Genomic DNA, 24,490 nt, shown 5'->3' on the forward strand with positions numbered 1-24,490 from the left:
AAAATTCTGGGTTCAGGGAACAGCCAGTAGGCCAGTCTGGGTGGCATGGGGGATATAGAAAGGGAAGGAACAGGAAATAAGTGTGAAAAGGAAGTGAAAGGGAGGGAGGGGTTTTGTTATAATATCCTAGAAGTAACAGGGAATCACTGAAGGCTTCTGAGCTGAACAGTGACATGGTCAGACCTGGGCTTAAGGCAAATCACTTTGGCAGGTGACTAGAATAAGAGAGAGATGTGGGACAGGGAGAAAAAAAAAGCTATTTCGATAGTCCAGGCAAGTGATGACAAAGGCCTGAACTGAGTTTGTGGCTGTGTTGGGTGATAGAAAAGGATATATCCAAGAGACCCTGTGGAAGAGGGATGCTATGCAAACAGAATCAGCAAACCTGGCAACTGACAGGGTGAGAGAGAAGAATAAAGGGCGACTCTTGAGTTATGAACTTGTGTAACTGGGCCCTGGCGGTTTCCTCCCCTTGAAATCAGTCACTGGGCAGGCTTGTATTTGTGTGTGGGGGCTCCATGGCAAAGGTTGGTACCTTAATTTTCAGGAACCCCCACAATGCTCAGAGTAGCACTGGCCTCAGCCGGAGCCCAACAGAATCACCCTGTCAGTCAATAAACATTTATTAAGCACCCACTGTATACCAGGTACTATGCTAAGCACTGGAGATACAGAAAGGAACAAAAGACAGTCTCTGCCTTAAGGAGCTCACAATCTAACAGTGGAGAAAGCAAATACATATGGAGAAGCAATACACAGGATAAATACAAAATAATTAAGACAGGAAAGGAACTAGTATTAAGAGCCTTCCTGAAGAAGACAGGATCTTAGCGGGGACCTGAAGGCATTGGTGGAAGCCAGGAGGCAGAGATGAAAGACAGCATCACAGATATGGGGGACAGCCAGGAAAAATGCCTGCAGCTAAGAGACCCTGAGAAGATCTCATCAGGGAACAGCCAGGATTAAGAATCCCATCAATGCAGCCTCCTTCATCTATGGGAGTTGCTGAAAGCCTGGGTCTTTTCCAGGGCAGGAAAAGAAAGTTAAGAAAAAGACAAAGAACTCAAGTCACAAGAAGCATGATTCAGGCCAGACCTTAACCTTCCCTCCTTCCATCTCCCTTCTCCCAAGAACCCTTGCTCCAAGGTCATCCGAGGAAACCCCATCCCGACCCTGAGCCCCACCACCTCCCCTGCCTCATCCCCTACTCTAACATCCAAGCTACTTTGTCAGCAGCAGACAAAGGGGAAGCAGGACAGAGAAGGAGCCACTGGCTCAGGAAGGGGTACCTCAGTCACCTATGAACTTCGGGACCTTGGCTAAGACCCTATTCTCCCTCCCTGGACTCTGAGAAGTTGGACTAAATAACCTTTGAGATCTCTTCCTGCTCTGACAGAAGCACAGTAGAGTGAGTTACCAAGACATGAGACTCCGAATCAAGCATCATAGGATTTCAAAGCATTACAGAGACCCAAGACCTGCCCTCAAGCAGCTTCCATTCTATAAGGTGATAAAAGTCCAGGGCTGGGTTGTAGGAAAGGACATATTGGGCCAAGGATAGTCATAATTGCAAGATGGGTCAGGAGCCTGCCTACTCTCATCAGTAATCAGCATTGACACTGAAGCAGCACTTTAGCTGGGACCATCTGGGCTCAAGTCCAGCCGTCACCACAGAAAGGCTCTGGGGGCTCTAAAGGTCTCCTGGAAAGGAAAGTTAAAGATAAGACCTCCTGGGAGTTCATTACTTTTAGATGAAGCCATAGGACCAAAGGAGGATGGTTTGCAAAGCCTTTTTTTCTTGACATAACTGGGAGGAAACCAGTGAAGAAAATGCTATCTGTGGAGTCAGAGGCCCTGGGCTCAAATCCCAGCTACCTATGTGACCTGGGCAGGTCACTCACCTCTCTGGGCCTCAGTTTCTTTATCTGTAAAATGGAGCCAGGACTTGATAGCCTCTAAAGGTCCCTTCCAGCTCCAGATCCTGAAGCTCTCAGAGGGGAAAGGACTTGGCCACTATTCAAAGATGAGGACTAAGTGAATAGAACCCTAACATTCAGAAGGAGAGGAGCAAGAGGCTCCTGCCAATCTCTGCCTTGGTGAGCCAGAGCCCACCCAGAGGCTAGCCCTCAGCTCTAGGTGCCATAACTGAGGAGGGCATGAAATAATAAAGGCAGCAGAGGACCTAGTACATAGCAGGCCCTTAATAAATAAATTGATAAACTAGGAGCAATGGGCAGTCCTAAGAGGAGATTTCAGTTCATAAGAGACCACCTCTTAACAATCTGGCTGAGCTGGCCAACCATGGGATGGGGCCTCGTGAGACAGCAGAGACATTCAGCCTGTTGTCCAGGATGTTGGGAAGCCGGTTTGAAGCTTCTGGCAGGAGCTGTCTGCAGTCCCTTTCACCTCTGACATGTCCTTCTTTCCTCTTTCTACCCCCTCCCAGAGTTCAAACTCCCCTCTCAGCCCTAATGCCCCAGACCTGACCTCAACATTTTATGGTCCATTCATAATTGAATGCAATATGTGTATTATACTGTATGTGTCACGCTCATAGACTATAAGCTTTCCGAAGGTAAGAAATGGGCCTGTGCTGGTCTCCTTGAGAATGGCCTTTATAACGTGCAATGCACCATCTGGGGTCAATTGCTGCTGCAGAGGGCTGAGGAGCTTCTGAGCAACTACGAACCTACAAGAGGGGAGCCCCAAAGGGACACTGGGGAGGTTATCTAGTCTGTTTGGGGTCTGCCCCCAAAACGAGATTTTATTCAGAGCCCCTCTCTCCCACCCAACTCAATCTGAAGCAGGAACACCACAGCTCTCTCCATACTCACCCAAGCTCATCCTTGTCCAACGAGCCACCAAACTTCCCCCCGCCCCGCCCCATCCACTGGGCTCCCAACCCAAGCGCAGCCCATCTTCCCAAAGTCATTCCCGCAGCCAGAAGGACACCAACCTGCAACCCCCTTAACTATGCCACTTCCTCATCCCCTAGGCCACGGCACCCCTCCCCTCTGAAGTCACTCCTTTCTCCATTCTCCCTGCCTCCCCAATCCCCTGCCCCCACCCTCATACCCCTCTCTCCCTGCACCCTCCAGCCCCTGACCCCAGTCCCTGATTCCCGCAGTCCCCCCCCCCTTCCTCCCCTCCCCCCCCCCCGCAGGCCCTGTCCTTCCAGCCCCTGGCTCTGCTCCCCCAACCCCCACCCGCATCCTGGCCTGACCCGGCTGGGCCTCAGTCCTACCTGCTCCTGGGGCGCGGGGGCTGCGGGGGCCGGGCCGGGGGCTCCCGGCTCAGGGGGGGCCCTGCCCCCGGGCGCCCTGCAGGCCCCCCCCTCAGCGCGGGCCGGCCCGGAGGCCGCGGGCTTGTCCCGGGCACGAAGGCGCTTCATGGCAGCAGAGGCGGCTGCTGGTCGCCCAGCCCCCCGACCCCGACCCCGAGCTCAGCCCGAAGCGGCGGAGGCAGAAACAGCCCCGGGCCCTCGGGCCCCCCCACCATGGCCGCGCCGGGCTGCGGGCCGGCCCACCGGCGGGCGGGCAGAGGCACCGCCGCCTCTCGCTCCTCTTCCTCCTCCTTGTTCCCCTCCCGGTCCCGCGGACCTGCTGCCCCCGGGACGGGGCGCGGGCGCGGGCACGGACGCGGGCGCGAGCACCGCCTCCCGCAGGTTCCCTAACTGCTGCTCGTTCTCGGCAGCCTGACTCCCTCCCAACCGGCGCCGGGCCCGGGAGCCCCGCCCCCAGACCTGTAGGCCCCTCCCCGTACCCGCCCTCGGATCTCTCCTACGCACGCGCAGTGAGCAAACCCCCGCCCAGCACCGTAGGTCCCGCCCCTAAACCGCCCCTCCCGGAGCACGAGCGCCAGCGCAGACCACTCCCTGCCTCTCAGGCCCCGCCTTATTATGCCCCCCGCCCCGCCGAAGCTGGCGCACGCGCACGGATCTAGCTCCGCCCCCGACACCCGCTAGCCTCGCCTTCAGGACACTTTTACTCAAGCTGAGACTACGCCCACTCCCGTAAGACCCGCCTCCCCCGCCCCCCCTTCCCCATCGTGCGCATGCGCATTGCCGGCTGGCACACCTCTCTCCGCACGCCTCACAGGTTTCGTTCTCGTGGCTCCACACCGTGCCTGTGAGCACCAGGTTGGCACATGACATTCCCCTAGTCCCCACCTTACCTGTCCCTGGTTCCCTTTAGTGCTTGGCCTCAAGCTAGGCAGGGCCCCTTGGGTAGATTGTGGTTGCCTCCTGGAAGCTCTCCCTGGTTTTTCCTTCTGTCTGAGGGGTAAGGGCTGTTCTGGACACGGAAGGCTGGACCCTCCTAGGAAACGGTCAGCGGGACTCCCCGAAGTGGTGTCTGAGTATTGGACTGACCGCTCCGAGCTGGAAATCTCTGGGGCTTCCCCCACCTCCACCCCCAGCGTGAGATCCAGGGAGGCTTGCCCACGACCTGTAAGGGACCGAACAAAGATGATCCCCTGGGGCCCCCCTTCTGAAGGAAGGCCGTATCCCCCAGACTATGGGGGAGATGTGAGCAAAGGAGGGATGAAAGGGAAGAGCTAAAGAAGGACAGTGAGGGAGGAGGCCCCTCATTTGGGCCAGGAAGAGCCTGACCTGAGGCCCAGCTTGGCACTGCCAGCCTGGCTCTTTAGAGCTTGGGGCAGGATGCCAAGCTGTATCTCCCCAGGTGCCCTCCAGCGCTAAATTAAAGAAGGGAAGTGAGTCACACAGACACAACATTGCTACACTGGGTAGCAAAGACCTTGAAACAAAGTAACTGCCCACCTGGTGGGGGGGGGGGGGGGGCGGGGATATAGCAGAATGAGGCTGAATGTGAGGAAACATGGCTGAGCTGGCAGAAATGAGGGGCTCTGAGGATAGTGGGAAGACCTCACAGAATCACAGACTGTCAGAACCAGAGGGGGCCATCTACAAAGGCCCTGCCACCCTCCCACATATTCAGTGAGTGGCTGTCTGGCTTCTGCTCAAAGACCTCTAAGGAGGAAAGTCTGCCACCTCTCCAATAGTTCTACATAATGATTAGGAAGTTTTTCCTGACCTTGAACCTAAATTGACTATCCCACAATGCTCTGGGTCCTTCCCTCTGTAGCCAAACAACAAATCTAGTCCCTGTTCCACACACCATCCTTTCCCATTCTTGAAATCATGTACTGGTTGGGGGTACCCAAGTGTTCTCTTCTCTAACCTAAATATGCCCAATCCTTCAAGTGATCCTCATTGGACAAAGACTCAAGGCCCCACACCGTCCTGTTACCCTCCTCTGCATTCTGTCAAGCTTACTGATGTTCTTAAAAATTGTGGCATCCCACAAATATGGGATCATGCCCTCCCTATTCCTGCAACTTCTCCTCTTCTGAATGCAGCCCAAGATCCTATTAGCTAATGTGCATGCCCCATGCCCCTCCTGACTCACATTAAGCTTTAAGTCCACTCAAACCCCCATATCTTTTTCAGAACTGCTATCTATTCACACATCCATCATATTAACTTGACAAGTTGAATTTTGTGCTCTAGCACATGACATCTATCCCTATGGGATTGCATATTATAAGATTCAGCCCCATGCTTTGGCCTGCCAAGATTCTTCTGGATCCTGACTGTCCTCTCTCACCCTGTGTATCAGCCACCCCATGTTGGCTTGGTGTCATCCTCAGATTTGATGTGCACAAGACAGGGCCATGATGGTGGAGTAGTGGGAAGAAATAGAGCTCACATGCACCCACACATGCACACACAGACATACTCCTGCCCCATAACTCCTCCACTCAGTCAGTCAACAAGCACTGACTAAGCTCCTACTCTGTACCAGGCACTATGCTAGGTATAAGGAATACAAAGAAAGGTAGAAGACAATTCCAGCTCTCAGGGAGCTTTCAGTCTAACAGAGAGGACGGTACTACACAGGTCTGCACAAACAAGATAAATTAGAGATCATCAAAAGAGAGAAGATGCTGGCAGATGGGAGGTGTGGGGACACAAGAAAGGATTCTTTCAGGTGGTGAGATTTTACCTTAGACTTGAAGTAAGCCAGGGAAATTAGGAGGCAAAGATGAGGAGGGAGCGAATTCCAGGCACTGGAGACATCCAATAAAAATGCCCAGTCAGGAGGTAGAGGATCTAGTGTGAGGAACAGCAAGAGAGTGAGGGTTATGGGACTGCAGAGTACATAGGGTTGGTGGTTGTCCTTCCCAGCCAAACAACGTACAGAGCCGACTGTGGCTGATCAGACCAATAAGAGCTCAGAAGGCTCTGCCACAGGTTGGGCACAAATTATGTGAACATTTGGAATGAAGATGTCTTGTTGGGTTTTTTGCCTTTTTGGAGGGCAATTGGGGTTAAGTAACTTACTTGCCCAAGGTTACATGGCTAGTTTGTGTGTGTGTGGGTGTGGGAGTGTGTGTGTGTGTGTGTGTGTGTGTGTGTGTTAAGTGTCTGAGACTGGAACCGAACTCGGGTTTTCCTGACTCTGGGGCTGGCGCTTTACTCACTGTGCCACCTAGCCACCCCTGGAATGAAGATGTTTTTGACTACAGAGTAGGATCCCCACCTGCCACAATAAGCAGGCCAGGGCTAGGTGAGGTGAAGCAGACAATTTTTAAGGGACGTTTTCTAGCCCCTTTCTCATGCTCAGATACCCTAGGGGCTGCTAAATTCCACAATTATCTCAGTCCATTGAGAAGAGGACTCTGTGGCCTGGGCCACTGCATGTAGGGTTATGACTATAATTCCTTGCTGCTTCATCATTTGCCCATTGCCACAGAACTCTGAGGTGGGTAAAGATAATAAAATGACATGGGTGATGTTTTTTGGCTTCTGCATGAATTGGATTTAAGTGATGCAGATTTGCACAAAGTTGCTGGCCTCTCTCTTCCTCTTTCTCCTTTTGTTCTCTCTCTCTCAAGAAGAGAAAATCAAGATAACTGATGATGGCTTGGGATGCAGTGGATGACCCTGGCTTCTTTGATGTCTAACCTTAAGCTCTAAGCCTCTACCAAAATCTGCTTCCTCTACTTCCATGGCCATTGGAACAAATTTTTCACATCCACCTATTCCTCCAGGGAAGTCTTCATATGCTTGGGGTAGATACTCTCCTAACTCACTGACAGGTTTGAGGCCTCAACCTAGCTTAATTTAACCCATCTGCCAAGACAGTTTTACTGGAATGTGGCCACTGTGCATACTACAGCTTCTTGAAGCCACAGGTGAGAGCTGGTTGGCAGGTGAAACCAAAAGCAGGCCTGAAAAGGGCTCAGAGAGGTGCCAGTCACCCTGTTCCCCTACACCCACACTACACATGGGGTGGAGGGAAGGAAAAGAAGTAAGAAAACTACAAAGGTCAGATGGGGCCAGGTTATGGAAGGCTTTAAAAGTCAAAGAGAAGATTTTTATATTTGATCCTGGAAGCAATAGTTCTAGAAAATACACCAGACCAAATCCTGATCCAGAAATACAAAAAAAAAAAAAAAATCACCATGAATCACTAGGTAAGCAAAAGGAGAAAAACAGAGAAGTTTGTAGACACACATACTTACTAACCATCTGACTCTGGGCAACTCAGTTAACCTGTGGCTGCCTCACTTTCCCCAACTATAATATGGGGATAATACCTACTTCCCAGGGTTGTTGGGTCTGGACAATAGCCTGCCACACAAAGCATTCCATCTTAGGGAGAGGATGAAAGAGATGGCAGATTTAGCACAGAGGAACCTAATCCTCTAATTAGGCACAAAATCAGGTGCCAACTGACAACCGTCACTCACTACCTAGTTCCAGGTCCCAGATCCAGGGAGGATTTAGGAGGTTACCTTCAACCAGGTTTGGCATTCCAGGGTGAGGAGAGGTCATGGGTCCCAAGTTGTTGTTATTTGAAAAAGCAAATCCAAAATCTGAATGAGTATTAAAAAGAAATTTATTAGGTCATTTGGTAGAGGAGAGCAAGCCAGAAAGGAAGTGTGGTTTGCTCTCTCCAGGCTCTAGAAGGTTTACATTTTATAGGGTTTAGATGAGGGTAGCCTCATACAAACCCCACATATGCAGTTAAGCAATTTTGCTGAGAGGGTAGCTTAAAAACAAGGTAGATTAAAATGGATATGAGTAAATGTAAATATTCAATAACATTTAGGCAAAACCACAAAACAAGCTTGGATGGACCCCAAACAAGACTTGGGTGTGAAGACCCAAAACAAGAATGTTTTGGGTGGATCCAGGACCTAGGAAAACACAAAATTCCTTGTATTCTTCCCTGACATTTCTAGAGAGTGACTGAGGTCAAGGCAACAGTCTGGCTTCAAACAATTTCTAGTTGATAAGTTTTTCAAACAATATAACAAAGACTTTTCCACACTGTCCATTAAGAAAGAAGCAAGCAGCAGCTATGTGACCCTAGAAATGGAACAGGATCTCCCCACTCTAAAGCCTTCAGAGGAGCTAAGAAAGCAGGAATCTTAGACCTAAAGGACTCCTTTTGTCTGTCGGTGATCCAGCTGAGCTTTCCACTTGGCTGATAGTAACTGAGTCCAGCTGCAGTCTACTGGAACTTCAAATGGGAGGAGTCCACAGGATGTTCAGAACCAAACCCAGGTCAGGAACTGGCAAAGCTCAAACCAAGGGTCCAGGATCAGATCACTTTGGGAACACTGAAAGCTTGCAGATCCCTAGCCTTAGCTGTCCTAAAATCCTGGAATAACACACAACACTTGAAAACTTCAAGAAAGTAGCCAGATCAGCCTAGGAATTCCTTCTGTAGAGGTTTAGTGGTGAGACACCTTGAGACCCCAAAATACCAATATGCTGGGTCCTGTCAAATGAATTCAACTCAAGCCTTCTCTCAGTCAAAATAAAAGTTTATTAAAGATTCCTCATAATGGGTAGACTCTTAAGGAGCCTAAGTGTTTGTGATGCTTGTCAACACAACAGTGGGAGGGATCTAGGGTTGGTCTAGAGGAGGTGTTTGGGGATGGTCTTGAGGAGGAGTCTAAGGAAGATCTTGATCAGGACTGAGGTCAGACTCCAGGAATGGGATTAAGGGTGGGACTTAGCTGAAGGCTACTTGGAGATGACAGACAATGGAGAGCTAGGCTAGTTTAAGGGTAACAGATTTGGGTATAGATATTTTGCTAGGATCAAGGGTGGGAAGTAGCTGGCCAATGGAGGGCTAGGCTAGGTTAAGAGATTTGGGCCTAGTGATAATGAAAGGCTTATGGCCTCAGGCAAATGCCTCATCAAGTAGGAAGATTCAAGGGGGTTCCCAGCACCTAAACCTCCTGAAGAGCACAGAGCTCAGCACTAACATAAAATCCAAAGTCAAGAAATAGGAAAACAGGGGCAGTCAGGCGGCTCAGTGAGTAAGAGCACTGGCTCCAGTGTCGGGATGACCTGGGGATCAAATCCGAGTTCAGACACTTAGCACCACACGAAGAAATAACTGGCTGGGTAACCTTGAGTAACCTTGAGCAAGTTACTTAACCCCAATTGCTTTAAAAAAAAAGAAAAGAAATAGGAAAACAAAAAAAGAATTCCAATTGAGAGAAATAAATATAATATTATTAATAACTAATTATTAATTTGTGGTCTACTCATTTCCTCCTATTTCTATTAAGACCCAACTCCTGAAAAGGTCAGTCAGTCTCTGAATGGCATGGCTAAGTGATACGATTACTCCTACCCCCATTTAACTGAGTTGGGCCAGACCCCACCCAAATGAGAAACCTAAGTCCAGTTTAGAGTATAAACAGAGTCCAGTTTTGGGGAGACCCTTGCCTAGGGGAAGAACTCCTGTCCTTGATCCCATCCCCTCCATTAGAGTTTAGGGTGACCCAGCTCATAAAGGAAGAAACTAGCCAGAAAGACCAGAATGGAAATGGTTTCCCCTGCCCAAATTGCTGGAGTCTGCTGAGTCTTAGGCTCAAGCCACTTTCTCAGCAGGAGGAGCTGAAGACTTTTAGATACCACCTCATTTTAGACACCTCCTCCACCAGTCAAGTTTGAGTTTCCCTTGTCAGGAGAGCTCCCTGTCCGAAGATGTACATATGATTTAAGGTGTTTCAGAGCCTCCCTTGGCATCTAGTTACTGGGAGAAACCACTGATCATCAATTTATTGATTATTAGTTAATCTAATTAATAAATCAATTATTAATTATCCAGAAACTCTCTCAGGAGGTTTAATCATGACCCATCAAAAAAGATTATTATGGTGACAGGGATGCTCAACACACAAAACTAGAAGAGAAAGACTCCTAAACAGGAAGCTAGGTGGCAAAGTAAATAGAGTCGGAAAGATTTAAGTTCAAATCTGACCTCTAATACTTACTGACCATCTGACCTAGGCAAGTCAGTTAACCTGTGTCTGCCTCATTTTCCCCAACAATAAAATGGGGATAATAACAGTACAGATAATAACAGATAATAACCTACTTCCCAGGGTTGTCAGGAAGATCAAATGAGATAATATTTACGAAGTCCTTACCATATAATAGGCACTTACTAAATGCTTGATTCCTTCCTTCCAAAGCATCTACAAGCAAAGCCTTGAAGAAAAACACAACTTGGACACAAGTTCAACTACAACTCTTGGAAGAAAAAAAGAGAGCACTTTTGTGGCTTTTTTTTTTCAGTTGATAATGTTTTTATAAATGAAATGAGAGTGTTAACGGGAGGAAAATTGAAAAAAAATGGCAGCTAGGGAAAAAAGAATTAGAAAGGGAATTAACAGTTTGGCACAAGAGGTAGAAAACCTTTCCCAAGAAACAAACTCCTTGAAATAGAACCCAAATAGAATCTAATTGCGTGGGACAAAAGACCCTTGCCCAAAATAAAAAATAAACCAGAGGTATCTCAAGGCAGAGAAAGAAAATCTTTATTACTTCTTGCCCAAGAAGGGCTTCATCACCAGGGATATAATGCTGGTAGATGAGAGGCAAAATACAAAATGCAAAGCTTGGTTATATACCCAAAAGACTACGCCTCACCCCCCTCCTTCCTCTGTCCTATGTTCCCATTAATTAGGAACTGAGGCTCACAATCTTTTTTTTTTTAATTTTATTTTTGCTTTTTTTTGGAGGGCAACTGGGGTTAAGTGACTCGCCCAAGGTCACATGGCTAGTTTTTGTGTTAAGTGTCTGAGGACGGATTTGAACTTAGGACCTCCTGACTCCAGGGTCAGTGCTCTCTATTCACTGCACCACCTAGCCGCCCCCAAGGTTCACAATCTTGACCACAAAAATCCATTGACATAGCAAATAAAATGCCAGCAGTCTCAATATGGATGTGAAAGCAGACAAAACATGTCATCAGTATCAACTTAGATATGAAAGCAGAAGAGGAGTGTCTAACAATATCAATATAGATATGAGAGTGGACAATATTTCGTGTATCATAGGGATTTTAGGTCATAGTGACCTGCCTGGAGTTTTATAACAAGATTTCCAATTTTATATTTGTACAGGTTAGATGGTGGTCAGTGGAAACAAGTCCAGGACATCTAGGCCTGTGGTTAGATATGAAGAGTCTGTACTTTCCCCTCCTACAAATTAGCTTAGCTTAGCAAAAATTTCAACTTATGACCAGGGAAGTGAGGCAAGGGTCCCGGGCTGCTGTTCCCTTCAGCTAGGTTTTTGTTAACCTGTTATTCTATCTACTTTATAGAGTATTACCTGAAAAGTTTTCATCTCTCTCACACATAATGACTCTATGAAACAACAAGAAATACTGCAACCATAACTGGCCGTGTAACCTTGAGCAAGTTACTTAACCCCAATTGCTTAAAAAAAGAAAATACTGCAACCAAGTCAAAAGACAGGGGGGGAGGCAGGGCGAGGGGGAGAAGAAAATTCGAGGTATCTTAGACCCTAGAAACAGATCAAGGAGAAATAATTTAAGAAACATCATATTTGAAAAAAATCATAAAAGAAAACTGCCCAAATCTCTTAGAACTAGAATACAAAGAAGAAATAGAAAGAATTCACTCACCACCTGCTAAAAGAAAACCCAAAATGAAAACCCCCAAAAATCCGGAGTTACCAGGTCAAAGAAATAATACTGCAAGCAGCAGAATTCAAGTACTAAGGAGCCATAGTCAGTATCACAGATAATAGAGCTGCCACCACACACACACACAACCAGAGTTTAGAATTCTAGATTCCAAAATTACAGGGTTACAACCAATATTAACTTACCTAGCAAAATGGTATAGTCCTACAAAGGAAAATGATCCTTTAGAGGAACTGCAAGCATCCCTGATAAAAATGCAAGAGCTATATAGAAACTTGAAGTACCAATGCAGGAGTCAAGAGAAACATAAAAGATAAAATGAATGAGAAATCAAAAGGGACTAAACAAGGAGACACTATTTATATTATTTGTTTAAATTTATCTTATAATTTTTGTTACATTTTGAGTTTTGAGTTGTCATTCCAAGTCATTCACAGTTACTTTTTGAACAATATGGCAATTACTGTACACAATGTTATCTTTTATTTCATGCAAGTCTTTCTATATTTTTTCTAAAATCAACCTGCTCATTGTTTCTTACAACATAGTAGTGTTTCATTACAATTATACACCACAACTTATTCAGTCATTCCCCAATTTCTAGTTCTTTGCTACCAAAAAGAGAGCTGCTATATATATATTTTAGAATATATAGGTTCTTTTCCTTTTTCCTTGGTCATCTTTGGAAACAGACCAACAGTGATATTGCTGGATCAAAGGATATATAAAGTTTTATAACTCTTTGAGCATAATTCCATATTACTCTCCAAAATGGTTGGATCAGTTCATAGTTTCACCAACAATGTCTTAGTTTCCCAATTTTTCCACATCCCCTCCTATATTTGTCATTTTCCCTTCTATCATTTTAGTCAATCTGATAGGTATGAGATAGTACCTCAAAGTTATTTTAATTTGTATTTCTCTAATCAATAATGATTTGGAGCATTTTTCCTATGACTATATATAGTTTTTATTTCTTCTTTCAAAAACTGTTTATATCCTTTCACCATTTTTCAATTGGGGAATGACTCATATTCTTGCAAGTTTGCCTCAGTTTTCTATATATTTGAGATAGGAAGCTTTTATCTTAGAAACTTCTACAAAATTTTCCTCCCAATTTTCTACTTTCTTTCTAATCTTGGCTACATTGGTTTTATTTCTTTTTTTTTTTTTTAAGCAATTGGGGTTAAGTAACTTGCTCAAGGTTACACGGCCAGGTGTTTCTGGGTGGGTGCTAAGTGTCTGAGCCCGGGATTCGATCTCCAGGTCTTCTCAACACTGGAGCCAGTGTTCTTACTCACTGTGCCACCTGGCCGCCCCCATTGGTTTTATTTCTACAAAAACTTTTTAAATGTAATCAAAATGATCCATTTTGCCTCCCACAATGCTTTCTACCTCTTGTTTATTCATATTTTTTCTCCTATACATAAACCTGAGAGGCAATATCTTCCATGTTCTTCTAATTTATTTATGATATCTCCCTTTATGTCTAGATCATGAATCCATTTTGACCGTATCTTGATAAATGATGTAAGATATTGGTCTACACCTAGTCTCTGTCAGACTGCTTTATAGTTTTCCCAGCAATTTTTTTCATCAAATAGTGAGTTCTTATCCCAAAGTTTAGATTTTTATGTTTATCAAAGTATTTTACATTCTAATATGGGAAGCAGGTCTATGTGTCCTCTACTAATCCTATCTGGCAGAAGGGGGAGGGAGGGATACACAGGTGACAGAGATACAAAAGATATTAACAAAAGTATTTATTTTTACCTGGAAAAACTTGCATGAATTGATGCTGAATAAAGTGAGCAAAACCAGGAGGACATTGTACACAATAACAGCAACATTGTGCAATGACCAACTTAGCTCTTCTCAGCAATGCAACGATCTAAGACAATTCCAAAAGACTGATGATGGAAAATACCATCCACATAGGATTGAAAGAACTATGGAGTCTGAATGTAGATCAAAGCCAAATATTTTTCTTTTTCTTTTCTCATGGTTTTTCCCTTTGGATCTAATTCTTTACAACATGACTAACATGGAAATATGTTTAATATGAGTGTTTATGTATGGCCTATATCAGATTGCATGCCATCCTGGGGAGGAGGAACAGAAGGGAAGGGGAGAAAACTTAAAACTCAGAATCTCATAAAAGTGAATGTTGAAAACTAAAAATAAATAAATATTTTTTTTAAAAAGAAGAAAGTGAAATGCCTACCCAGGGGGAGCTTGTAGCCCAAAAGAGGCACGTGAGGCAAAAGGACAGAGATGCAAAGCCATATAAACAGGAGAACAGCAATGGCCTGAGGCCATTGTGTCCCAAATCCAAGAGCAGTATTCAGAGCTCAGAAGGATCTTGGTCACCGCTTGGAACTTTTTCATTTTACACACTGGATATTAAGTTTCCCCAGGGTGAAAAAGTTGCCTTAGGATACATAGTTATAAGACTGGGGGTGGAACCCAGGTCCTCTGCCTCAAGTTCCAGACTGCTTACTGCCCTGTGCATCAAGCTGCCCTCACAATTTCTGTTAGGAATTCAGAGCATGGAAGGTGGGTGTGAGCTGAGGATGGAGACTAAGCAGAGTAGTCAGAGTACGATGGAGTGGTCAATATGAACAAGAATATTTGATCAACACTTCATTGAACACCTACTAGGTGCTCAGAATGATACCTGCCCTCAAGGAGCTTACATTGTGGGGGGAGGGGGAAGTGGAACGATAACATGTGATCAATAAACAGAACTTCTATATTTACAAGATGAGAGGGGGATTTGATCTTCCCCTACCCCATCTCAGTTGAAGTAACTGCAGAAATAAGGACCAGATAATAGGTAAGGAGGTGTTAATGATGGGGTGCTTGGGATCTATATTTGTAACATCAATTTGTAATACCACTTTGTAACATCAGTCTGTAAAACCAATTTGTAAAACCAGTTTGTAAAATCATACCCCCCCTCCCCAGCTTCAGAGCATTAACTCTGCCCAGCAACAACTCAAGAAGTGTTAATCTCAGCTGGGAACAGTAACAAGCTACACCTGTGAACCACAAGAGTATCTATAAACATTCCAGCTTAAGGCAACTATTATCTCCCCCTTGTATAGTGTCTTGCTGCCCCCATGAATCCTTCAGTACCCTATCTCTAGGTTGACTCCTTGGCTGCCTCCATGAATCCTTCAGGACCCTATCTCTGGGTTAACTCCTTAGCCTATTATCCACACACTGAGTCTCCATTAGCCTTGGTTCCCAGACATCAATCTTGTCAAACATGACACTGATAGGTGGCAGACTGGGCACTTCTCAGTCAGCCCTTGACCACTAGCTGACTTAGTGACGTTTCAAGCCTAAAACCACACCTCTAGGTATCCCCCCTTTGGGCTTTTTCCCAGTGAATTATGGGCAATACACCTGCACGGTCACATTAAAAGTACATGTCCCTAGGGGAGGCCAGGTGGCTCAGCGAGTAAGAGTACTGGCCCCAGAGTCGAGATCGAATCTGGGCTCAGACACTAAGACAATTCCAAAAGACTGATGAAGTCATTCACCCACCCAGAAACACCTGGCCATGTAACCTTGAGCAACTTAACCCCAAATGCTTTAAAAAAAAAAAGTATATGTCCCTTTAAACACTGGCCCCACCTTAACTCCTCCCTAATCCCACCCTTAATCACCTAGTTAGCATAATTGGCAGGGTTCTACTATGGATTATTCTATAAAAACCTTAATTCTACTCTTTTGAGGTTTCAGGTCCCCCAAAGGACTCTTGCCTGCTATACAGGCTAACAATAAACTTGCAGGTCCCCTAAGGACCCTTGCCTGCTGTAAAGCGTACAATAAACTTTTACAACTCTGACTCCAAGTTGGCTTGGGCTGAATTCTTTCCAGATTGAATCGAAGGTTTTCTGGTCTTAGATAAAGATCAGAGATCCTGCTGAACCATATAGCCATCCCTCATCATTAATAGGTTAACAAAGTACAAAGACTCATCTAGAAATGTGAAGGAGTTCTCTCTAACACATTTTCATGCTAACTTAGCTATTTGGTCAAAGATTTCTCCACATCCTTGTGGTCAGATTTCCACATTATCCATGTCCCTCCACCCCCCCCCCCCCCCACAAAAAAGAAGAAAATATGTTTCAAGCTGCAGTCTGAGTCCATCAGTTATCTGTCTGGAGGTATACAACACGTTTCATCATAAGTCCTTTGGAATTGTGGTAGGTCATTATATTGATTGAAGTTAATAAGTCTTTCACAGTTTATTATCAATATTGCTGTTACAGTATAAACAAAACAATTCCTGATTCTGCTCACAGTACCTCTGACACATTCTGACTACCTGGTCCTGAGGAAGTCACTTATCCTCTCCATGCTCTCCATGCTCTAGGCAATTCTCTTAAGACAAGTTAGCTGCAAGTATGGTGCCAAACTGCACCAGCAGAGGGAGTTTCCTCATCTGGGATTTCCCAATATCAATGAAATCACAAATCTAGTTGCTGTCCTTCTATTTAATCTTCACAAATGCTCTGGGAGTTGGAAGAAACAAATATAATACCCCATTTTATAGATGAGGAAATAGGTTTTAAGAGGCCAAGATAGTTCCCCAGGGATGCCCTTCAATTGGGGAATGGCTGAACAAGTTGTGGTATATGAATGTAATGGAATACTACTGTGCTATAAGAAATGAGGAGCAGACAGACTTCACAATAACCTGGAGAGACTTATATAAACTGATGCTGAGTGAGAAGAGCAGAACCAGGAGAAATCTGTACACAATCACAGACACAGCATATGTGTGATGACTAACTTCAATAGACTGGGCTCCTCTCAGCAATGTAAGGTTATAAGACAACTCCAAAAGACTCATGATTGAAAGAGATAACTACAACCCCAGAGAAAGAGATGTGGAGTCTGAATGCAGATTGAAACAAACTACTTTCTGTGTTTCTTTTTCTTGTTTTGTTTCCTCTTTCCCCTGATCACTCCATCAGTTATAATCCTTCTTTACAACCTGACTAATGATTAATGTGAAGGTATCTGTAGATCCTATATTCCAGTGCATGCCTCCATGATGGGGGTGGAGGGGAGAGGAAGGGGGAGAAAATTTGAAACTCAAGGGACTGTGGAACTGAATGTTGTAAACTAAAAGTGAATAAACAAATCAATTTAATTAAAAAAAAAGATAGTTCCCCAGGATCAAAGAGAAAGAAAATAGCTAAGCCAGGATTTAAACCCAGGTCCCAAATACAAGATAAAAATTTTTTCCACTACTTCATAATCATCTCACATTTTTCTTCTTTTCTTTTCTTTCTTTTTTTTTTCCTGTGAGGCAATCAATAAATGACTTGCCTAGGGTCACACAGCTAGTAAGGGTTAAGTGTCCAAGGTCACACTTAAACTCCTGACTCTGAGGCTGGTGCTTTATCCACTGTGCCACCTAGCTGCCCCTCACTTCCACTTTTCTAATACAGTAAAGCACATACATCCATATCAACTCATTTAACTATGCCCTGTGATGCCCTATGAAAGCCTTCTTCCTTCACTCATTTTGATTTCCTCAGTTGTAGGGCTAAGCATAATGACTGAAGCTTATACTAATGTGGCAAGAACTTACTATTCAACAAAAACCATTGAGGAAACTATAAAGCAGTCTGGCAGAAAGGTATCATACCATATACCAAGATAAGCTCCAAATGGGCACATCACTTAGACACAAAGAGTGAAATCATATACAAATTAGAGAAGTAAGGAAGAAATTACCTGACAGATCTACAAATATGGGAAGAGTTCCTGACAAAAAATAGAGATGTTCACAGGAAGTAAAATGAACGATTTTTGATTACATAAAATTTGAAAGTTTTTGCACAAAAGAAACCAATTCAGTTAAAATTAGAAGAAAAACAGGTATATGGAGGAAAATCTTTGTGACAAGTTTCACTGAAAAAAAGTCTCATATCTAAGATATATAGCAAACTGATTCAAATTTATAAAATTGATAAATGGGCAAAAGAAATGAGTTGGCAGTTCACATGCTATCAATTGGTCATATTAAAAATGTTCTAAATCACGAATAATTAGAGAAATGCACATTTAAATAACTCTGAGATACCACCACACACCTATCAGATTGGCTAACATGACAGATAATAAAAATGACAAACACTGGAGGGGATGTGGAAAAATGGGACACTAATGCATTACTGGTGGAACTGTGAACTGGTCTAAACATTCTGGAGAACAATTTGAAACTATGCCCAAATGGCTATAAAATTGTACTTATCCTCTGACCCAAGCAATTCCAATGCTAGGTCTATAACCCAAAGAGATCACAGAAAAGGGAAAAGGATCTGTTCAAATAAAAATACTTATAGTTGTTCTTTTTGTGACAGTAAAGAATTAGAAATCAAAAGCCCATCAACTGAGAAATGGCTGAACATATTGTAGTATAGGGTTGTGATAGAACACTGTTGTGCTATTGGAAATGACAAAGGGGCATGGTTTCAGGAAAACCTGGTAAGATTAATCATGAAAAGTGAAGTAAGCAGAACAAGGAGAACATTGTACATAGTAAAGGCAATATTGTCATGATGATGAACTGTGAACGATTTAGCTACTCTGATCAACACAAGGATGAAAGACAATTCCAAAGGATTCATGATGAAAAATGCTATCTACCCCCAGAGAAGAGAATGATGAACTCTGAGTGCAGATTGAAGCAGACATTTTTGACTTTATTTTTCTTGCGTTTTTTTAATTTTCTTTTTCAGCATGGCTAATATGGAAATATGTTTTACATGACTTCACATGTATGATCAATATCATATTGCTTGCTTTCTCAAGGGGGGGATAGTCAGGAGGAAGGAAGAGAATTTGAAACTCAAAAATAATTTTTTGCCAAAGGGTTATAAATTGGTATTTTTTTTAAGTTTAAGGACAGGTTATTAACAATAGGTGATCAACATTAAGAATAAGAGTAAATAGTTTATAAAAGTGAAAGATGGACCCCTTAAAGAAGAGGGAGAGGGAAGAAAAGAACATCCTAGAGCTCTAGGAGACAGGGAGACCTTTTCATCTGTATCTGCTCTAGACAGGGTTGATCCTGATTTCTGAGCCTCAGTCCAGAGCACATCACAAAGAATACAATGAAAAGAAGTCACATCAAGAGGCAGCCAAAGCCACAGGAAAACCAAAGGGAGGGGCTGGGGTTCTCCGTGGATCCTCAGCTTCCTTTTTTGAAGCAGAAAATTTTGATAAGTTCCATCCCACATATTTCAGCTCTTAGGAGACGTGCTTGTTGGGTGAGTCTGGGCAAATGAATTCTTTTGCTGCTTTTCTAACTTCTTATACTTTGTATGCTTTGTATTTCTCTAACTTCTTACACTTCTTATACTTCTAGTTTGTGCATCCAACTTGCAGGCTGCCTGCTCAAGAGCTGCTACTTGCCTCTCAATTAAAGTGACCTGATGCAGGTAAGGCTGAAGGGCTGCATATTTCTGGTTTAAGTCCTCCAGACTCCTACTTATGTTTACTGCAATGTCTTTCATTTCTAGAAACTTCAAGTTAGTCACTTTGTTCATATTTCCCAGAAGTTTACAATCTTCACTGGTGGTTGGCAGCTCAACCATCAGGTAAGTGGGCATTCTAGAGAACATGTCCTGGCACAATCCTGTGAATTGTGCCAGGACATGGCCGGCGCCCCCACAGCTGGTTTAGACCCAGGAAGGGAGGAAAGATGAAGGAATAGGGGGAAAAGGGGGGGGGGGGGGAAGAGATAGGGGAAGAGGAGGAGGAAAGATAACAAGTCCATAAAAACAATAAGGGTGAAACTCAAAATTTTCAAAAATAAATTTTAAAAAAGTTTTTTTGCATGTAATGGGGAAATATTTAATGAAATGATTAAAAAGAAACTTCAAATATATAGCCTATATCAGATTGTACACCATATTGAGGAGGGGGAAGGGAAGGGAGGGGGAGAAAATTTAGAACTCAAAGTCTTCTGGAAGTGGATGTTAATAACTAAAAATAAATAAACAAATAAAGTTTTAAAAAGAAAAAAAATTTTAAAGTAAAAACTTCAAGGTGCTACTTCACACCCATCAAATTGGCAAAGTTGAGAATAAAGGAAAATGACAAATACTGAAGGAGCTATGGGAAAACAAATACATTAATACACTGTTGGTCAAGGTGTGAGCTGGTCCAACTATTCTAGAAAGCAATTTCGAACTATGCCCCTAAAGTTACTAAACTATTCATATCCTTTGGTCCAGTGATAGATACCTAACTACTCCTAGGTTTATACCTCAAAGAGACAAAAGAAAGAAAAAGGACCCACAAATGCAGAAATATTTATAGCAGTTCTATTTGTGGTGGCAAAATGAAAACTGAGGGGGCATCCACCATTTGAGGAATGACTGAACAAGCTGTGGTAGATGAATGTGATACTATTGTTTTGTAAGAAATGATGAAGGAGATAGTTTCAGAGAAACTTAGGAAGACTTGCAGGAACTAATGCAGAGCGAAGCAAGCAGAACCAGAAGAACAATTTATATAATAGCAACAATGTTGTAAAAATGAACAACTTTGAAAGATTTAGGAACCCTGATCAACAGGATGACCCTCCCCAAATCCAGAGGACTCATGATGAGAAATACTCCTCACCTCCAAATAGAGAGGTTAGGGACTCAGTGCAGACTGAGACAAGGCCAATGTGGGAAATTGTTTTGCTTGGTCATACAAGTTTTAACAGGTTTTGTTTTTCTCTCTTTCTCAGTGTGGGGAGAGGGAAGAAGAGAGGACAGGAAAGAAGGGGGAGAGGGTATAAGTATCTAAAAATAAAATAATATTTAAATTTTAAAAATCTGAGGTCAGTATGGAAAGGTAGGATTGTGCCAGATAGAAGATAGAGGAGTGATATGTAGAAGAGTCAGTGTTAGCCCATGGGTAATTTGGAGCAACTGTAGATTGTTGAATAAAGGAGTCACATCTCCAGAAAGATGCGTAAGATTATTCCAGTAGAGATGTGAAGCATGAGTAGAATGAGGGTCAAGAGAGAAAACAAGACCTCTAGGATGGAGGAGGGCACTGCCCAGAAAGCACCAAACTAGTTAGGGGGCCCTGGAAAATCCAGGGGGAACGTGAGGGCACTGGAAACCTTAAGAAATAAAGGAAGGGGGTGGCCAGGTAGCACATCAAGTAAGAGCACCAGCTCCAGTGTCGGGATGACCTGGTATAAGGGTTATGGGGTTTTAAAGATCTTCTATGCCCCATTGGATTTGCTGACATAGCAGGAAGACGTGGAGCAAGAGGAAGCGGAAGCCAAGCTAGATTTCCTGCAGTGGCTAGCAGTGGCAGCGAAGGCCGCAGCAGCAGCAGAGGCAGTGGCAGTGGAAGCATGAACCCCTTTTTGAGTCAGCCAGAATTTCTGCTAAGGACTCCTGCTGAGGACTGCCAGGGGCCGGAGCTGCTGGGAGCGCGCTTCCTGGGTGCTGGGTGATTGCTGTGAGTGGGGAGAGGAGGACCTTTGCCTGAGGTAGCCCGTTCTGTTTTAAAGGCTTGAGAATGTGGGTGCTTTCTACTTTATCTACCTGTGCCAATTTCATAACTACTCTGATGGCTTTGACTTTCTGGTTTTGGGACTCAGTCTTTTGGTATTTTAATAAATGTTCTAGCTTATTCCCCCATATAGAAAGCCTGATATATTTGGTGATTGATAACTACATCAGCATATCTGTAATTACCGTAGGCATTGTGAATATTGCATTGCTGATACACCTGGGGATCGAATCTGGGCTCAGACACTTAGCACCCACCCAGAAACACCTGGCCGTGTAACCTTGAGCAAGTTACTTAACCCCAATTGCTTAGGGGCGGCCAGGTGGCTTAGCAAGTAAGAGCACCAGTTCCAGTGTTGGGATGACCTGGGGATCAAATCTGGGCTCAGATACTTAGCACCACACCCAGAAATAACTGGCCATGTAACCTTGAGCAAGTTACTTAACCCTGATTGCTTTAAAAAAAAAAAAAAAGAAATAAAGGAAGAATGCTAAAAGGGAGAAAAGATACAAGCTTCTTGAAGTACAGTCTTATTCATAACCTATAAGGACTAGAAGAAATCATAAAGGTCAAAGAGTCACCCATTGCAGAAATCTGCCCTGTGGACTGACTCAGGGAGTCATGGCTTTATTGACATTACAGGTCTCTAAGAAGAGGCCAGATGACCTACCATTCATCAAGGATGCTGGATAGGGGTATCTGGCTCTGGGGCAGGCTGGACCAGATGCCCACATTCAGGAAACTAGGAAGAGCACTGAATTTGGAGTTAAAGATCCTGGGTTCAAATATGCCAGCAACTGGAGATGTAGGAGGGACAGTGAACAAGAGTTGGGCTAGGCGCACATAGTTAGATAACAATGCTAATTTAATGGAGTAGTATAGTTGATTCTAGATCTTTCTTGTTTATACATGGGAAGTCTTATAGTGAACTTAGGATCACCAGCTTCTCATGAATGCACTCAGCTAAACATAGATATCAGCAAACACCTTGACCAGCAAGCTGCTTCCTGCATGCCCAGATTGCTTGTAGCAGACACAGCAATATTTCTTGATACTGATTGCCAAATATTCTTTAGATGAGAAGATATAGCACACCTGGTCAGAGGGGGCTTTGTGCCCTCCCAGATTCAAACAAGTCAACAAGTCTTTGGACTCAGACAGAAGCTCAAGAACCCATTAGACTTGGCCCCACACACAAATCCTACCTCTGACATTGAGTACTTTTGTGATCTGAGACATGGTGGGGCAGTGCACCTCCTATTTTCTCTGCCAACCATCTTAGACTGGAAGGGATGGAACAGACTTGGTCTACAGGGAATAGATCCTCAATATACAGAGGGAGCACCTAGCTTCCTTGGCTCAGTTCAGGCTAAGAAATATGTAGTAAATGCTCTAGGTGCTAAGAATACTAAGAACAGAATGGTCCCTACTCTCCTGGAGTTTATATTCTATTAGGAGAAAAACCACATCTACAGAGAGAAGCAAATACAAAAACTATACAAAGTAATTGGGGGAAGGGAGGATATGACCTGGCTCTGGGGGCAGGTCTAAGGACCTGTCCTCTTGCTAATTGGTGACACTGCAGTCCAATGGAGGACATCAAGCTGTGGCCAGGTGAGAATCTGAGCCCATCTGCCAGCCCAGCCTTGGGCACATAGCAGCCCCTGGGCAGGGCTCTTGGTAAGGATCGGAAGCTTCATTCTAGACAGGCATTTCCCCTCCTGACTGAGCTAGAGAAGAGAGAGGTACAATACTCCCCTAATGCGGGTGATTTGGGTTGGATTTTTTAATTTCTGGTGTCACAGGGAAAGGGTATGGGTCTGGAAAAACTAGATAGGGAGCCAGATAGTCCTGATGGCTTCTTTTACAGGTAGATACCTAAGATAAGGGCTAAAGGAAACAGTAAAGTGGAAATAGATAATACCGGGAGATAATACATGGCTTCCCTCTGAATCCTATTAGCACCAGGGGCCATAGAGGGAATCTAATTACCCATAAGCCCTGGAAATTGTTCTGTTATATCTTGATGATCATAAAGGAAGAATGTAAAGGAAGTGAAGAGGGATATATGAGAAGTGGAGGGGAAACTGGCTAAAGCAAAAAGTTAGGGGAAATTGTCTCACCCAGTAAGGGTGCACTGGTAGAAGTCTATACAAACTAAGAGGAAGGGATGGGAGGAGGAAATGACACTGGAACCTTATGCACATCTGAATGGGTCAAAGGAGGGAAGAATACACATACACCTAGCTGCATGCATCTTACTCAACAGGTGAACCATAGGAAAGGGAAGAAAGGTAAATGGGGAAGAGAAGTAAGGTAGGTTAAGGGAGGGGTTAACCTAGAGTTAGGTTCTAACTAAGGATGTATAAACATTTCTGCAGCAGCTCTTTTTGTGGTGGCAAAGAATTACAAACTTGAAGGAGTACCTGTCAAATGGGGAATGGCTGAACAAGTGATGTTATATGAATGTGTTGAAGTACTATTGTGCTGTAACAAATGATGAAGGGGGGTGGTTTCAGAGAATCCTGGAAATGTTTGTATGAACTGATGCAAAGTGAAGTGAACAGAAGCAGGAGAACAATATATACAATGATAACAATATTGTAAAGTCAAATAACTTTGAAAGACTTTAGAAATTCCAATCAGTATAATGACCATTCTAAATTTAGAGAATTCATGATGAAGCATGCTACTTGTGTTGGCTGCAAAGTCTAGATTGAGATCTATTTCTTTTCACATGACCAAGGCAGAAATGTGTTTTCTCTGACTAAATATGTTTATAACAAGGGTTTTGTTTTCATTTCTTTCTCTGCTAGGGAGAGGAAAGTAGGGAGAGAAGGAGGATTTTTACTGATTTTTTAAAAGTATGTGTTTGTATAATCAATAGTTGCTTTCTCAAGGGCTAGGGGAGGGGCAAGATAAATGGAAAGGAA

At 43.9% G+C, this 24,490-nt stretch overlaps 1 protein-coding gene across 11 annotated transcripts in view; it reads right to left on the reverse strand.

The window, feature by feature from the left end:
• LOC138165390 (microtubule-associated serine/threonine-protein kinase 2-like) overlaps positions 1 to 24,490 on the reverse strand; it is a 201,423-nt gene that overhangs the window by 162,929 nt on the left and 14,004 nt on the right. Inside the window, exon 1 of one of the 11 annotated variants that reach the window (XM_069093687.1) lies at positions 3,245 to 3,420. The exons of 9 other annotated variants lie outside the window; for them this stretch is intronic. In XM_069093687.1, the coding sequence (XP_068949788.1) occupies positions 3,245 to 3,391 (147 nt within the window). In that variant the 5' untranslated portion in view covers positions 3,392 to 3,420. Of the gene's footprint in view, positions 1 to 3,244; positions 3,421 to 24,490 lie in introns of those variants that run through there. One more of the 11 variants, XM_069093685.1, reaches the window with a different exon arrangement.

Source organism: Petaurus breviceps, unplaced genomic scaffold (assembly GCF_028583685.1).
Source record: "Petaurus breviceps papuanus isolate PSGF00001 unplaced genomic scaffold, PetGlider_PUasm1.0 208, whole genome shotgun sequence".
Lineage (NCBI taxonomy): Eukaryota > Metazoa > Chordata > Mammalia > Diprotodontia > Petauridae > Petaurus > Petaurus breviceps.